Source organism: Jaculus jaculus, chromosome 2 (assembly GCF_020740685.1).
Source record: "Jaculus jaculus isolate mJacJac1 chromosome 2, mJacJac1.mat.Y.cur, whole genome shotgun sequence".
Taxonomy (NCBI): domain Eukaryota; kingdom Metazoa; phylum Chordata; class Mammalia; order Rodentia; family Dipodidae; genus Jaculus; species Jaculus jaculus.
In genome coordinates, this window is record NC_059103.1 from 26,619,373 (window position 1) to 26,637,296 (window position 17,924).

General features: G+C 38.6%; 1 protein-coding gene across 4 annotated transcripts in view; it reads right to left on the reverse strand.

Annotated features, from left to right (window-relative positions):
* Positions 1 to 17,924, reverse strand: part of L3mbtl4 (L3MBTL histone methyl-lysine binding protein 4) — a 451,548-nt gene that overhangs the window by 277,946 nt on the left and 155,678 nt on the right. For all 4 annotated transcript variants that reach the window (XM_045144044.1, XM_045144045.1, XM_045144046.1 and 1 more), the window contains 5 exons: positions 10,212 to 10,316; positions 9,053 to 9,188; positions 6,735 to 6,826; positions 5,116 to 5,270; positions 3,443 to 3,519 (listed from right to left, as the gene is read on the reverse strand). In XM_045144044.1, the coding sequence (XP_044999979.1) occupies positions 3,443 to 3,519; positions 5,116 to 5,270; positions 6,735 to 6,826; positions 9,053 to 9,188; positions 10,212 to 10,316 (565 nt within the window). The remainder of the gene's footprint in view (positions 1 to 3,442; positions 3,520 to 5,115; positions 5,271 to 6,734; positions 6,827 to 9,052; positions 9,189 to 10,211; positions 10,317 to 17,924) is intronic.

A 17,924-nucleotide genomic window follows, 5' to 3' on the forward strand; every position in this document is an offset into this window, starting at 1 on the left:
TGTCCTCTTGTATATACATACTTACAGATATTACAAACCACAAACCAGGGAGAACATGCAGGCCTGGTCTTTGTGAGTTTGAGTCACATCATTTAATATGATTCTCTCCAGGTCCATCCATTTTCCTGCAAACTTCCTAATGTCATCTGACCATACTGTTGAATAGAATCCCACTGTGTATATTTATCACACTTTCATGGTCCATTCATCTGTTGTTGGCCATCTAAGCCTATTTTCAGTTCTTAGCTATTGTACCATAACCATGATCAATTTGATGGAAAAACAGGACAAATCACTCTAAGACTACTTATGTAAGGGTCCCAGAACTCTAGACCCATACCAATTTCTCCCTTCTCCCACCTGGCCATACCTGGCCTACATCTGGGAGGCTGGAATCACCTTTAATTAGGGTAACTGAGGGATCTCTGGGCTGAGGAGAGGAAATTCCATCTCTCCCTTGCAGGGTACTTTGCCTCCTCTTCTCATAAAGCCCTCTCTGGCTTTTTCTCAGTCTTTTTTTTTTTTTTTTTTTTTTTTTTTTTTGCCTCCTTGCTTCCTGGTGTGTGCAAACCCTCTGTTCCCTCTTTCCTTTTTTACCTCTCTGTTTCTCTCTCTCTCTCTCCTCCTTCCCTCCTCTTCTTCTTCCACCTCTCCCTCTTTCTCTCTCTCTCTGTCTTAGAACTGGTGGCTCTTTCACTGGCATGTTTTCTCTCTTTCTCACCCTCTGCATTCCTCTTTTCCCCTCAAACTTGTCTGGGTGCCTCTATCCCAATCCTAATATCTAAGTTTCAAAATCAGAATGTAAGATGTTACATCTTTCATATATGTTTCTACTTAATAATAAAAGCAAATGATCCACTTTAGTAAAATGGGCAATGGAAATTAATAGATTCTTTTCAAATGAAGAAGTACAAATGTCTTCTAATAAATACATGAGATGGACCTGGAAAACATGATTATGGTTTCTGTTTCTTCAAGGCTTTCTGAGTTAAGGAAAGTTTATTAATCAGGGGATTTGTCAGGCTTGTCTGGGACTGAATGCCTCTGATGTGTCTTCAAGGCATTCTAGTCTTAGGGACAGTCATTAACACTTTAGTTCCTTCTGGTTTCCAAGGAGAGTCATTAATCCTTCAAATCCCAACATAATGAGACCCACCGCAGTGCTCTGTAAGCAAGCCTTCACCCCCAGGCTGAAGGAGGAGCACAATGAGTCCCACTGGAGTGCTGCTCCATGGTCTCCTACTCCTGGGCAGGGACAAGGAGTGTCTAGAAGCAGCCACGGGAAGCTGTCATTCAAGGTGGAATGGGACTTCTCCCTGGGGCAGCAGCTCTGGGGTTGTGATGCTCTGTAAGCAAGCCTTCATCCTGAGGCTGAAGGAGAGGCATCCAAGGAACAATTCTGACACAGGAATCTCCATCAACCTTGGGGCCCCCATGTTACTCTAAGTAACATCTCTCTATGTTCTGTAAGTGACCACCCCCCAATAAACTCATTGGTTCACTAAATAAATAAAATACATGAAAATATGCTCCACATCTTTAGCATCAGTGGACTAGCAATCAAAACGATGCTAAATTTCTATCTATCCTCAGTGACAATGGTGATCAGTAGGAAAACAATAAATCTTGACAGGGATGTGAAATAAATGAGGAAGCCCATTTATCACTGCCAATTAGTACAGCCACAGTGGAAATCAACATGGGTTACTTTTAAAATGTTTTATTCATTTATTTGAGAGATAGAGAGAGACAAAGAGAGAGGGAGAGGGAGAGAGAATGGGTGAACCAGGGCCTGCAGCCACTGAAAATGATGGTAAGTGAAATAAGCTTCTCCCACAAAGTAAACAAGACTCTAGCCACATCTTTCCCACACATGAATTTCTAGACATGAAGAAAGGATGGAGGGATGAGAAATAGCAACAGAGGAGGTAAGTATCACCAAATACATTATATGCCTATTTGGAAATGTCATAAGAAAACATTTCTTACTTTTTATAATATTGTTTATTTTGATATTTTTATTCATTTATTTGCAAGCTGAGAGAGATAAAAGAAGCAGAGAGAGAATGGGCACACCAGGGCCCCCAGCCACTGCATGTGGATTCCAGATGCATGCACCACTTTGTGCATCTGGCTTAAAGTGGGTACTGGGTAATCAAACTTGGGTTGTTAGGCTTTGCAGGCAAGTGCCTTAACCACTGAGCAATCTCTAAAGTCCTTATAATAACGTTTTCAAAAGCATTGAAAAACAGAAAAACTCCAGGTTTAAAACCATAGTTATTGCATTCTAAATATCTCCTTTACTCTAGATTTCTTTCTGTACAGCATGCATTCAACAAAAGAAATTTCTCCTTTATTGCACTGTGGGCCTCGGGCATGCTAGGGAATTACTCTCCCACAGAAGCATATTCTTTATCCTTACTTGATTTAAAATTTAAAAACAGAATTACTTGATGGAGAAAGACTCTAAATATAATGATGAAACAATAAAAATCTTTTTTTTTTTTTTAGTTTTTGGAGGTAGGGTGTCACTGTAGGCCAGGCTGATAGGCTGATTTACTATGTAGTCTCAGGATAGCCTTGACCTTTTGGCAATCCTCCTACCTCTGCCTCCACAGTTCTGGGATTAAAGGCATGCTGCCACCATGCCAGGCTCAGAAAAAGTCTTTATTTAAATATTTAAGTATTCCTAAGGTTGGTTTGTTGAAACAAGCAATCCTGGGCATACATTAAGTTGTCTATTTTTCATTTAACCCTAAAGTAAAGAACATTTAATAATCTCATGATTTAATTGCTGTATTAAGTTATACGATATATTCTGTACCCTAAAATATGTAGTTTTACTGTTTTGGGGGTGTTAGTTTGTGTGGTGCATGTGTGTCCATGTTCATGTGTATAATCATGTATGGCCATTTGTGTGGAAGCCAAAAATTGATGTTGGGTGTCTTCCTCAATCTCTCTTCACCTTATATTTTGATGCAGGGTCTCTTATTGAATCTGAAGCTCACTAATTCGGCTAGGCTACTTGGGTAGTAGGCCCCAGGACCCTCCTGTCTCTACCTCTCTAACCCTGAGATTATGTATTCACACGACTCTGCCTGGCCTTTTAACAAGGATGCTGGGGATTCTCATGATAGAGCAGCAATCGCTTTACAGAGTGAACCTCTCCTCACTCTGAAATAGCTAGTTTTAAATGCCAATCGTTAGCAATGGCATTGGGATAAAAATTACAACAACCTTAATTAATGACTGCCTAATATTTATCATATTCATAGCCTAGCTTCATTAAAGGGAAAGACATACAGATTTTAACATTCCTGTTGGTTGACAGGATTTTACACATTTTTTAAAATCACATCTCTCTTTTATTTTTTTACATAAAGTAAAAACAGGGAATATCTGCTACCACAGAAATGACATCAAAGAAAATCAGTCTGCTCACCTAGGGGTGCCATCAGAGTTCTTCCATTCTTCTGACACCAACCAACGGGCTGGACATAATGACTATTAACATCACACCTGCCAAAACAGGATTCTGTGTTAGCTCCCATATTGTGTGATACCAAGGAAAGAATATGGTTGAATCTGAGTGTTCTCCAGAAGCGCATCTCGTGGTTCCCAGCTAGTGCCACAACTTTGGAAGGTTGTGGAATCTTTAGACATGGGCCTATGTAGCAGGTGGAGGGCTACAGTACCCTCTGAAATTGTGAGCCAAAATGATGTTTTCGCCATTAAATTTCTCCTTTAACATATTTTATCACAGTGACAAGAAATGTAAGTAATACAGGATCCAAGAGTTCTGGGAGTCCTGTATATGAATACACCACAGAGAATAGTTTGTATAGCTACAGAGAATTAAAAGTAATTTATTGTACTATATGTCAGGCTGAGTGACCAAACTTCTGTCTTGCATAACCTTGAAATTTAAAAGTAGTAGCACAAAGGGATGGAGAGACGGTTTAGCGGTTAGGATGCTAGTCTGTAAATCTTAAGTACCCATGTTTGACTCTCCAGGTCCCATTGTAAGTCACACGCACAAGATGACACAAGCGAGTAATGTCGCACATGCACACAAGATGGTGCCCACGTCTGAAGTTTGACTGCAGTGGCTGGAGGCCCTGGTGTGCCAATTTGCTCACGCTCTCTCCTTCTCTCTCTCTCTCTCATACAATTTCTTTTTTAATTTTAGAAGTATAACGTAAGGATGGGTGGGGTGGTAAGCACTTGAACTTTCAGATAAGCATTTCAATATCTTTTCTACCAATTCTTATTGGCAACAAGGAAAACATCTAATAGGACAGTCCAAATGGTAAGAGTACTGCCCAATGAGACTCCAAGCAGCTATGTTTTTCTTCCCTCCCCTTTCAAGGGACCCAGAATGTTCTAGCTAAGGACATATGCAATAATGACTGTGTGCTTAACTTCTTATTTACCACACACATTAAGAGACGCATCCTTGGTCTTGTGCATTGTTCAAGACACATCATGAGAAAATTGTTTACACCATGTTTATTGGAAGGAGAGAGAGAAGAGAGAAAGACAGAGCCGGGTGGGGAGATGTCAGGGCCTCCTGTTGCAGCAAATGAACTCCAGATGCATGCACCACTCTGTGAATCTGCAGTAAGCCCTTTTAACTTGTGCAGTATTCTGTTAATGGATTTGTGGCATACATTTTCTCTGCTCCCCACAGGCTTTCACATAATTTATTCCCATTTTCCTTTGATCATTTATGTGACAAGTTAAATTCAACATTTCTCAGACAAAAAGAAATCATCACTGTAACTTCTTAACTTTTTCAGAAAATTGTTATTCCTTACAGACTAAGTGAAATAGAGCAAAGATCTCTGAATTTTGTCCCCCTTATTTCAGGTGTGATATCATTGTATAACTTCTATTAGGATGAGGAAATGTTTCTCCAGCTCTATAATTCAGAAGTTCATGTAGGAGAGAAGATACAAAAAAAGAAAGAAAGAAAGAAAGAAAGAAAGAAAGAAAGAAAGAAAGAAAGAAAGAAAGAAAGAAAGAACCCCCACTAAATCCATGATGTGACAGAATTAAACTTAAAATAAATTCTTAACATCAAACATGAGCTTAAAACACACACCCGTGGCTCACCAGTAATCACAGCTGTCATCCCAGTTGTCGAAATGCACTCTGAAGCGATCTTCTACGATATCTGCTATGGTGGCCACACACACCAAGGAAGGGTTCTTCCTGTCCATGGCCTCTAGCTTCATCCCAATCTGCAACTCCTTGGGCACTGGCACGTGCTAAGTCAGCATCAGAAGTCAATCAGGCATGGAAAGAAAAAGGACTGAGCCACTGTGTGGACTTCTAGTCTTTAAGCACCAATCAAGTATCTAACTCTGGAAGTGGGAAAAGACCAGCTACATTCCTAACAGAGACCAGGGAATCGAGCTCTCCGGTAGCTTTCTTTTCAGCTACATAGGGAAGTCTTCTTTCTCTTACCATCTTCATTTGCTTCAGTTCTTAGAATATGTTTGTTTTAATCTTAAATCACAAAGTTTACTGCATTCAGTGATATCAAATGAGATTTTTTTTTTTACTCCCCATAGGCTCATGAGTAGTTTCCAAATATGACTATTTTTTAAAAAAATTTTTATGTTTATTTTTATTAATTTATTTGAAAGTGACGGACAGAGAGAGAGAGAGGGAGGCAGATAAGAGAGAGAGAGAGAATGGGTGTGCCGGGGCCTCCAGCCACTGCAAACGAACTCCAGATGCGTGCGCCCCCTTGTGCATCTGGCTAACATGGGTCCTGGGGAATCGAGCTTCGAACCAGGGTCCTTAAGCTTCACAGGCAAGTGCTTAACTGCTAAGCCATCTCTCCCGCCCCCAAATATGACTATTTGAAAAAGAAGTAAATATACTCTCTTTAGGACTACAATGTTATTTGACTTCCTAATCTGAAAAAAAATAATGCTTCCTCAATATATAGGGAGCATATGTACAAATCATGGATAAAGACTGATTTTTATTTTTCCTTACTTGACAAGGTTCTTTGAAAAACATATAATCAACTAACACTCATGGCAAGATGAGGAAAGTTAAATCCAAAAAATTGAGCAAGTGCCCAAGGGTCACAGCCCACAGAGGCAAAGACCAGTCCTGACACTATGTTTCTGTCTTGCCCCACACTTTCCCAATGCACCCACCTCACCAGTCAGCCCAGAATTCCACAGAGTGGTAAAGGCTAAGACCTATTCTCATTCTTTGTTGTCTACTAGGTTTGTTGGGAAACAAATGGCATAAGAAGTTCATTCTATCCAAACCCTCATATAATATCCCTTAGGTCTGCAGAAAATGCTTCTCACATTTATTTCCAACTTAAATATATCTGTACTGTGTATATACCAGTTCTGTCTGGATTATCTACCAGTTTCAAAACACCAACTAAGTAAAAAAAAAAAAAAAAACTCATTGAAAGCAAAAAGGGAAAACCTTTTACAAAAGATATTTAAAATCCATTTTAGCAAGCTAATTTAAATGTAAGGTTTTCAACTTTCCTCATCTACCTGAAGTGTTTAATTGTACTTTTAAAGAAGAAAACAGTATGCCCAAGGGACACAGTGATAAATTAAGTGAGGGAAGGAATAAGCAGTTCAGACATTTCATAATTTCTTAGGATTAAAATACAACAGAATGTAAAATGGATTTTAAGAAGCTTAAGCTCCAGAGAATATCTGATTTATACTCAGGAAGAAAATACTTACAGAACTTCTATTTCTGAATAATTTCTTTGGAGCATTTTGCAAGTTGCAGGCCTTCAAGTAATCTATCCAAACAAATTTATCTTTTCGATAACCTAGAAAAGAAGGCCTCTACATTTTAGTATAAAAATACTTCCTTATCCATGTTTATCACTGTTCTATTCACAATAAATAGAAGATATTACCCAAAATACCCACAAGATACTCTCATGTACATACAAATGTGGTATTATACAACCTTCTACTATAAATACAAAGTCCTGATCACATCACAAATGGTTTAATTAAAATATCCAAATTGGTTAATTGGCAAGTGTTTTTAAATATCTGTTTCAAAAGTGTTGAGTGTAGTTTTCCATAATGTACTTCAGCCCCTACAAATGATAAATAACTACTAGACATAGTATTGGTACTCTGGTGGATTTCCACAAAGAGCCAACAGATAATAGAAGAGTTCCTGTGTGGTTCCTACTCTTGAGGAAGCTATTTCAGAAGACTATGAGAGGCCCTGATGATGTAACCCAGGAATCCAGAAATATGGGGGACTTTAAAGTAACCCCATATAGCCACTCCAATTTTATGCTGCTTATCATTACAGATTGCCCATTAAAATGTCTTATCTTGGGACTAAAGAGATGGTTCCATGGTTAAGGCACTGCAAAGCCGAAGGACCTGGGTAAGAGTGCCCCATACCTACATAAAGCCAGATGTGCAAGGTGGTACATATGTCTGCACTTTGTTTGCAGTGGCTAGAAACCATAGTGCATCCATTCTCTCTCTAGCTGACTCTCTCTTTCTCAAACAAATAAATATTTTAAATGCCTTATTTTTCCATCATATGTCCTAAAGTACTCACACACAGAGAGGGCCCCAAATAACTACCACAGGATCCCGTGATGCTCAGTACGTTCCAAGTAAGCCCACATGGAGAACACAAGTCCAATTCCTAGCATAGTGTTCAACAACATGGGCACACTTCAAACTTCATCTGCCTTTTCATCTTGCCTCTCTGTCTCTCCCTTTCAGACTATTCCCCCAGGCCAAGCATAGTCCCACCCTGGGGCATCCACTCTGGCTTTTGTTCTTGCCCAGGAAGCCATTACATCTCTTAATATTCTCTCCAAGCCTCTATGGAACCATGCAAATTCAGAGTGGCCTATTTACAATACTGTCTGAAAGAGTGTCCTTCTGGACACACAAAGTCCTTCTGTCCTCTTGAAGGGCAGTTCCATGTGGCCAGAGGTGTTTGTGAGTTCCATGAGTCATCCGCAGTGACAGGTCCTAGTGCGAGCTCCATCATACCTACTAGATGATGAGCCTGTTACCAGATCCGATCCCAGGAAATCAGCAGTTTGAGAGAGCCTACCATCTCCCCAGACAAATCCCAAGAGATATATAAGTTGATTATTAAGAATAAGGACACTATGCAGAGTTCAAAGTGTGCCACAGTCACTCAGTGATCTTCCCATCAAGCAGGAAACTAATTGCAGAAGTTAGCTATGATAAGAAACTGGACCCTGGGCACCTCACAGGCCCCCATCTATAGCTTCCTTCCACATTGTGAATAAAGGTTCCATGTCTACTTGACTTTTTTACCATAAGACAGAGATGATACTCTAGTTCCCACCCAAAGAAGACTGATAAGATTTTTTTTTCATAAACTCATGCTGCCTATTATTCTTAAATTTGCCAGTAAATCAAGTTTAGTTGCTGTGCAGCATTATTGGTGTACTGTGATATTACATTTCAATCATGATTTTAAACACTAGTTACTTGTTTATTATAAGGGTTAATAAACATTATACTTGGGCTGGAGAGATGGCTTAGCGGTTAAGTGCTTGCCTGTGAAGCCTAAGGACCCCGGTTCAAGGCTAGGTTCCCCAGGTCCCACGTTAGCCAGATGCACAAGGGGGCGCATGCGTCTGGAGTTCGTTTGCAGAGGCTGGAAGCCCTGCCCATTCTCTCTCTTTCTCTCTATCTGTCTTTCTCTCTGTGTCTGTCGCTCTCAAATAAATAAATTAATTAATTAAAAAAATTATACTTAATAAGATGCTCTCCTACCATTACATTTTTGCCCTACATACCTCAGAAGAATATATGGCTTAGGAACCCAGAAGTATATTTCTTTTCAATACACTAATTGACAACTGATTGCCAAGAATCACTGTGGTCTCAGTGCTTTCCATGGTGGATTCAATCTTCATTTTGGAAATCAATTCACACCAGGCTTTCTTGTTAGTATTTCATGAAATGTTGTTAAAATAAACTGAAATAACAAGCGAGTCTTTTTCCAGTTGATAAATGAATGGATGCTGCCTTACCCTTTGGGATGTGCAGCTCGTGTTGGGTCTTTTCACACCACCCAACTGGATGAATGTCAGGGGAACCAGCATTGGTCCAAAAATCATAGCAGCTTAAATAACCATCAAAATGCAGTCTCAGCCGGTAGCCACACACCTGTAGCAGGGAAAGATCACAGCTTTTCATTAAATGTCATATGTCTGAAGTCAGCACAAAACTGACCACATAGTTGAATATTTTATAAAAGCAATCAGCATAAGAGAGTCAATCCACCCATCCAAAGGTTGTAATTAGAGAATTTATATGTGACCTGATGACTGATTACAACAAAATAGTGAGGAGGTGAACCTGTAGCCAATTTACATATTTTCATTGACTACTATTAATTCAATACTTATCAAATATTCATTTCAGGAAATATGGCTTCTGCTACCTGGCTTAGTTCCATGCCTTGGTGTAGGCTGAAGTATAGAGCAAAATCAATATGAGTATGACCTGCTTCCAGCTTTAACAAACTCAACGCCAATGATGAAAGTCTGAGAACCACATCTTCCTGACATGCTGTACACATTTAATAGCCATAATCAACTGGGTAAAGTAACTGAATGAGAATTGTGGGTACAATGCTATTAGAAACTTAGATCTCTTTCACTGAATCAACAACATGTTAAGTAAACATTACATTTTATAATCTGTTTACTTTCTTCAGTAGAAATTCTGTCTATATATGAAAGTAGAGTTTCAAAGGGAAAAGTGGGGGGTGGGAGGGAATTACCATGGGAGATTGTTTATAATCATGGAAGTTGTCAACAAAAAAGGAATGTGCTTCAGCAATGCATAATTCAAAGACATGAGTATTGCTCATATACATTTTGTAAGTGTTCAAGTAAAATATGAATAATTATGTCTCTGGTAACAGGTTCAATAAATTGTAGGATGTGTGTATTACTGTCAATCTGGGGTGAAAAATATTTACCAATTATGAATAAATAGTATATGAAGGCATTACTAAAAATTTCCTCTTCAGAGGAAGAAAAATTTTATTAAAAAACAGATTGTTGCCCTTTATTGACTGAAATTATGCTATGAAATTAGCTTATAATTGAAAGTAGTCAAATCTATCATTCTCTGAGAACTTTCAGCATGAAATAAGCACCGAACAATAACACCACTTCTTACCTCAGCTACAGAAAGCACACAGAATATAGATGGATGCTGGGTATCGATGCCTTCTAATCTCATTCCAACCTGAAAACCATTTTCGTGCTCCGGAAAGGACTGATCCTATGAGATTTCATGATATGATATCAGCCACTGAGATGTCTTCACAATTTATATGAAATATTTGATATCACCATTATGTTCTGTCTAAACTAACAGAATTTATAGAAGCAGAGAGTAGAAATATGTCCAGAAGCTGAGAGAGAGGGTGGTCAAAGGATACAAAGTTACAGTTAAACTAGAAAAATAAATGGTGAGAATTTAAAGTGATATATATTCCACACTGTGAAATATACAATATAATCTTTGTATACTTCATAATTATATATGAAATATGCCCAAACTGAAATAAAATAGAAATTTAATAAAGGATCTTGAAACACAGTATGAAAGCTGATTAATATAACTAAAACGGGTTCCTCTATATGCCATTGGCCCTCAAAGCTAGCTTGATCATTTTAATGTCCTTCAAAACAGTTCATCTTTGAAGCTGTGTGTCCTCTGAACTCACTCACCCCGTTGCCCACTCCTCCTCTCTGCTCTCTGGATGGCAAAGCCCTACTGATTGCACAAATTCCCTTTCCTCAGTCTGCCACTGGACTCTTAATTTTGTTTAGCATGGCTTTTCTATAGAGAAACATTGCTTTGTTGTGTTTCATTGTGGGCCCCAGGCATGCTTTAAACTCATAATCCTCCTGCCTTCACATCCATTTAGTTAAATGTAGTTCTATTAAGTCTATGTACCCGGCCTATGAAATGCTCCCCAAATCCAAGGTTGAATATTCACCTGTTACTTTTATTTTACATTTTTTTTGAGGTGGGGCTCACTCTAGGCAAGGCCGGCATTGAATTGACAGTGATCCTCCTACCTCTGCCTCCTACCACACAGCTCTCTCTTGGTATTTTAAAAATATTTTTATTTATTATTTGAAAGAAGAGAAAGAGGGAAGGGGAAGAGGGGGGAGAGAATGAACATCTAAGGGCTCCTTGCCACTGCAAATGAATTTTATATGCCTGTGCCACTTTGTGTATCTGACTTTATGTAGGTTCTGGGGAATCAAACCCAGACTGACAATCTTTGTAAGCAAAAGCCTTTCACTGCTGAGCTATCTTCCTAGTCCCCATGTCCCCAGCCTATTCCAGTATTTAAAAAAAAAAAAAATTAAAGTTTTGGAAGACTCAAGATGAGGGATTAGAGGCAGGCAAGCATCTTCTATCTCTCAGTGGCTTGGAATAAAAGCAGTCAGAAAACAGCTTCTCAGCACAGTGGATGATTGAGGAAACACATTGTAGTTCAACACCAAACAAACACAAATTTGGAGACTGTATATCAGAACAGAGGGCCACAGTCATGGAGCCTACTCCCACCAGGTGGTATAGCCAAGGGAATAAGTAATAGAAAGAGGGGTAGGAGAGAGAGAGCACACAAGCAGAGAGAGAGAGAGACTTGAAAAAAACAAGTTAAGTACAGAATAGAAAAAACTATCTGAACATAGTCCACTTAGGAGCTGTATACAGCCCTGTGCTATGTGCAACTTGCTCACTCTCTGTCTCTCAATGTAAAAGCAGGTGCTACCATGAGGAGATAGCTTGAAAAGGCAGCACAGGGGCTAGAGAAATGGCTAAATAGTTAAGGTGCTTGCCTATAAGGACCCAGGTTTGATTGCCCAGGACCCACATAAGCCAGATGAACAAGGTGGCACATGCATCTGGAATTCGTTTGCAGGGTCCTCTAGCACTCCCATTCTCTGTTTCTCTCTCTCTCTTTCTCTCTCTCCCTCTCTCTTATAAATAAATAAACTGTTTTAAAAAGACAACACGTATCTTACATGCCTTGCTACTTTGGAAACAAATTAGGTTTCATGTTCCTTGAAGCTCACAAATATTGCCCCTTTGTCCCAGACAGCATCCATATTTTGGCCCAGAGTGGCATCAATGGAATTCCACTGAAGCGCATCAGAAAAATACATGTAGTAGGATTTGGATCTGAGGCACAGAATGCCGTGGAGCTGACTTTCTCTGCAAGACTGGTGGCTAAATGTGTCCAAACACTGAGCACATGCACAAAGACAAGTAGGAACCAGGACTCTGTAAGCCATACATTGCAATTACCTTCTTTTTGCTAGAACAAACATCTGACCAGAAGCAGCTTATGGGAAGAAAGGATTTACGTTAGGTTAAAGATTACAGGGGAAACCCCATCATGGTGGAAGAAGTTGGATTGTTCCCATAGATCCATAGCAGAGAGACACGACCAACAGCCAGCAAGCATGAACAGCCAGAGCTCAAACATGGCTCTCATCACACCTTAGTAGGGCTGAACTAAGGATCTGCCCCCAGTGAAATACCTCCTCCAGCAGGCTACATGCAGACTTAAACAGGAAGCTAACCTTAATCAAAAATCCCTGAGTCTATGGAGGACACGTATTCACGCTCAAACCACCACTTAGGCTGTGGAAAGAGTAGAATTTGCTATACCGCTCTACACATGACAGTTTATTGTTCTACCCTCCATGGATGCCTCAGAGGTTGCATGAGAGCCACATGCCCAGCAAAGGTCAATGTCAGCCCAGTCCTGAAAAGGCATCAAGCAATCCTGCTTGATGGAAACTCAGAAAAAAGCAACTTGAGTAAACTTGTACTTATACCCAGCGAGGGTAAAACAGCTGCTACTGGTTTCACTCTTAAAGAATTCCCACTGAACTAAAAGTGACTTATATAAACATGGGGTGACTAGTCCCTAAAATTTATTCTCTCCAGGGTTTACACAGCTCAATAAGACATGAAAAGACAGGAAAATAGGACAACAGAGAAAGAGAGAGAATATTCACTTTTGTCTGCACAAGCATGCAATGTAAACAACACTTGACGTTTTTACATTTTTTTTTTAAACTAAGATCTCTTTTAGTTTCCTATGCTTGGTTGGTTTATGTCACAGATTTTTCCTATTCTTTTTTTTTTCTGTTGCTGTTATATTTTTCCTTCTCCATTGAACAATAAAATCATTTTATCCCATCCCACTTTCAGTAATTGTTGTCTTTATTTTCTACATTTTATCATTTTTCATTTACTATTTTTCTCTTGAGCTATCTCTCTCTTTTTAAAAATCATCATTTAAAATTTTTTCTGGTTTCCATTTGTTTTGCTTCTGCCTCACCATTCCCAATGATGTTGTTATTAAAAGCTATGCATATGCTTGTAGTGGTAGGTACATGACCTTCATTTTTATTCTGAATCTGTGTCATTGCTATTTCTTACTATTACTATATATTCACCTTTCCTAAATGGTGTGACAGATCAAATACAACACTTGGGAAAACAGTGTGTAGATGCTCTGATATTTAGTTACAATCTCAGACCAGCTATGAGTCAGCACACACTGCTTAACACACAACCAACTCCAACCTAAATTTCAGATATTCCTGTTATCTCAAAGAAGGGAGGAGGTTAAAAGTCCCACCCAACAATCAACTTCCAAGAAGCAGAGGTGCCTGAAGATCCCATACTGGACATGCCACCCCCACAGTAACAGAGACAATAGGACCAAGGCCTGTGGACCTGACAAATGGCATCATGTCAAATTAAAAAGCAATCAATTAAAAGCCAGGCATGGTGGCGCATGCCTTTAACCCCAGCACTCAGGAGGCAGAGGCAGGAGGATCACTGTGAGTTCAAGGCCACCCTTTGACTACATAGTGAATTCCAGGTCAGCCTGGGCCAAAGTGAGACCCTACCTTGAAATATCAAAACAAAATATTAATAAAGTAAAGAGACAACCTACAGAATAAGAAAGAAAATCTTTGATAGATATTATTCAATGGGGAATTGATATCCAAAATAAGTAAAGAACTAAAAATTTGAAGTATCAGAAAGAAAAAAATGTCAAATGGATTAATGGGAAAATGAACTATAGAGTAACTTTTCAGAAGAAATGCAAATAGCCGATAAATACATGAAAAAATGTTCAATCATCTTAGCCATTAGGAAAAGTACTCCAGGACTGTAACTCCAATCAAAACATCTACCATCAAGAAAATAAGTGACAACAAATTCTTGCAAGGATGTGTGGAAAAAGTACTCTTTTATTTGCTGCAGATGGGAATGTAATTTAATGCAGCTACTATAGAAACCAGTGTGAATTTTCCTAAAAAACTAAAGACAAAAGAAAGCTACCATATGAGCCAGCTCTCCCACTTCAGAATATATGTTCAAAGGAATCATTTAGTATACAAGGAAAATATGTGCATTTTCATTTTTGTTGTGGTTGTATTCACAATAACAACGTTATGGAATCAGCCTATATGCTTATAAATGAATAAAGAAAATACCGTACAGACACAGTGGAGCACTAGTCATAAAGAAAAAGGCCATTTGTGAGGAAACAGATGGAGCTGAGTAAAATCATGTTAAGTAAAATATTCCAGACACAGAAAGACAAGTACCACATGTTTTCCCTCACAAGCAATGTCCAGAATATATATGATAAACCAGGCATCATGGTGCATATCTGTTATCCAGTGCTTGGGAGGTGCAGGCGAGAGGACTAGAGTTCAAGATCAGAGTGTGGTGGTGCACACCTGAAGTCCAGGACTCAGAAAGCAGAAGGACAGTTGCCCTGAGTCTGAGGCCGGCCTGAGGTTACATAGCGAATTCGAGGTCAGCCTGGGCTACAAGGAGACCCTACTTTGTTTAAAAATAAATTTTAAAAAGATCAAACTCATCCTCAAATAGACTGAGCAACATGAATGAGACCCTATCTCAAAAAAAAAGAGGGGGGGCTGGAGAGATGGCTTAGCGGTTAAGCGCTTGCCTATGAAGCCTAAGAACCCCGGTTCGAGGCTCAGTTCCCCAGGACCAACATTAGCCAGATGCACGTATCTGGAGTTCGTTTGCAGTGGCTGGAGGCCCTGGCACGCCCATTCTCTCTCTCTCTCTCTCTCTATCTGCCTCTTTCTCTCTCTCTGTTGCTCTCAAATAAATAAATAAATATAAACAAAAAAATTTAAGGAAAAAAAAGGAGAAGCAGATCTACTTAGAGAGAGGAAATGATTGGGGGAGGAAGAAGATGATATAATAGAAAGTAATTAGAGAGAAACTACATAATCAATGTACATTATGTGCATGTATGAAAATTTTACAATGGAACCTATCATCTTACATAATTAAAATATGCTAATATTTTTAATTGTTGAAGTTCTGTTCTGAATATTTAAATCTACAGCAAATTGGAATTGCCTTTTCTATGGAGAAGTAGATACTTATTATTTTCATAATGAAAACCTTTCATTCCAGAAGTGATTTTAGAATCCTCCAGCTTAAGCTACTGACTCACCTGCGTGATATCTGGTTTCTATGTTTGGAATGTTTCTGGCCCATGTATTCGTTAACTTGTTTTCTTATTTTACCCAGGTTTATTTGCTAGTAGGAAGTTTTACTAACTGAATCTATTTTTACCATACTGAGCTTTACAATACAGAAACTGGATTTGTCTCCAAGGGATCTTTTTATTTTTTTTATTTTTTGGTGGTTGGGGGCAATGACTTCAAATTTTTTCACACCTTCTAAAATATTTCTTATAGTATTCTTGGTGACCTTCTAGTGTTTACTGTAAATGCCAAATTTTCACAGAAGACTTAGTTATTCATTCACATTCATTATGATTTTCCTCCATCTTCATCTTCACTGGTTCAAAGAAGATATAGTGTTACTGGTCAATGCATTCTTAAATGCAAATAAGCATAGCTAGAGGAAAAGAATGGTAAGAATCTAGCTCTGTCAGACCTAGAGCTACTTAATAACTACTAATTTTATTACTGTTTAATAGTCCTCAGCATCTGAATGTCTGTCTTGTGGTTGGAATTTATCCTATTGTAAAGTTTTTTTTTGTTGTTTTTTTTTTTTTCCAATTTGGAAATAATGTGAAACTCAAAGGAAAGTGACAAAGGAAAGCTAGTGCAGAGAACCCTTGCAAGCCTATGCCTAGAATCAGTGTTCTGACATTTTTTAACCCCCTTTGCTTTACCATTTGTCTTCATGTTGACAGTCTCCTATGAATGTGTATTCATATATTAGAAGTACATATAATAGCAATGTATTTTTTTCTCAACCATCTAAGGGATCTTTATTTCAAATAATAAATATTTCTCCCTAACGGCAATGTATTTGCCTGAACGGAACATTGTCTTACATAACAACCGCTTAGCTACAAATTTATGTACGTTTGTATTATACTTTTAACTAATTTCTACTCACATGTTGTGTTTTCAAACATATACTTTCCAACAGTCTTCCAACGGCACAACAGGACTTTGTCTAGAATGATGTACAACTTTTCAGTCGACAAGTCTCTTAGGTCTCCCTCAGTCTGGATCATTTTCTATAAATACACTACTGTCTTTTATAGCACTGACATGTTTATCAGTAGTCTTTCCTCTGTGTGCAACTAGACTATTCAATTAGAATATTCATCATTTTGTATTTGTCTAATGATTGTTCATGATGAGGCTCAGGCTATATGTATTGCAGAATATGAAGGAATTCTCTGACTATCACATCCAGATGCATACAAGTCCCTCCACCCTTCTGTGAAGATACTCCCCTTTGATCAGCAAGTAACTGTGACAGGCTGGTTTGCATTTCTCCACCTCTTCTGGAAAGGCCAGCTCATTTCTTTCTTTATTATTCTCACAATGAATATATAGTTTTAGGCTGCTTTGTTCACAATATTAGAAAAAAATACTAAAATGTAAGTTTGTTTGCAAATTTTCTTTCCCATATCAACAAAAATTCAATATATAATTAAGAATAGCTGAGCGTGGTGGCTCACACATTTATTACCAGCACTTGGGAGGCAGAAGTAGATGGATCACCGTGAGTTTGAGGCCACCCTGAGACTCCATAGTGAATTCCAGGTTAGCCTTGGCTAGAGTGAAACCCTACCTTGAAAAACCAAAAACAAAAAAAAAAAAAGAATACTTAAACTACTAATATTTCTTTTTTCCTCTGTTCAGTATTGTTTTTATGGTATTTGTTTTCAATATAATTGAGTTTCTTTGTTTCAATTTGCTTTTACTTCTCAATAATTTAAAATATATTTTATTTATTTATTTATTTATTTGAGTGAGAGAAAGAGGCAGAGGGAGAGAATGGGTATGCTAGGGCCTCTATCCACTACAAACAAACTCCAGACACATGCACCCCTTTGTCCATCTGGAGAATGTGGATCCTGGAGAATTGAACCAGGATCCTTTGGCTTTGCAGGCAAATGCTTTAACCTCCCTACTTCTCCAGCCCCACTTCTTAATAATTAAAAAATAATAATTTTAGGGCTGGAGAGATGGCTTAGCGGTTAAGCTCTTGCCTGTGAAGCCTAAGGATCCCGGTTCGAGGCTAGGTTCCCCAGGTCCCACGTTAGCCAGATGCACAAGGGGGCACACGCGTCTGGAGTTCATTTGCAGAGGCTGGAAGCCCTGGCACACCCATTCTCTCTCTCTCCCTCTATCTGTCTTTCTCTCTGTGTTTGTCGCTCTCAAATAAATAAATAAATAAAAATTTAAAAAATAGTAATTTTAGCATATAGAGTGTCAACATGCTTCTAAAAATTAAGCTACACCAAACACACAAAAATAAATGTTTCTTCCTACCAAAATCCTATACACTCACCTCTTCACA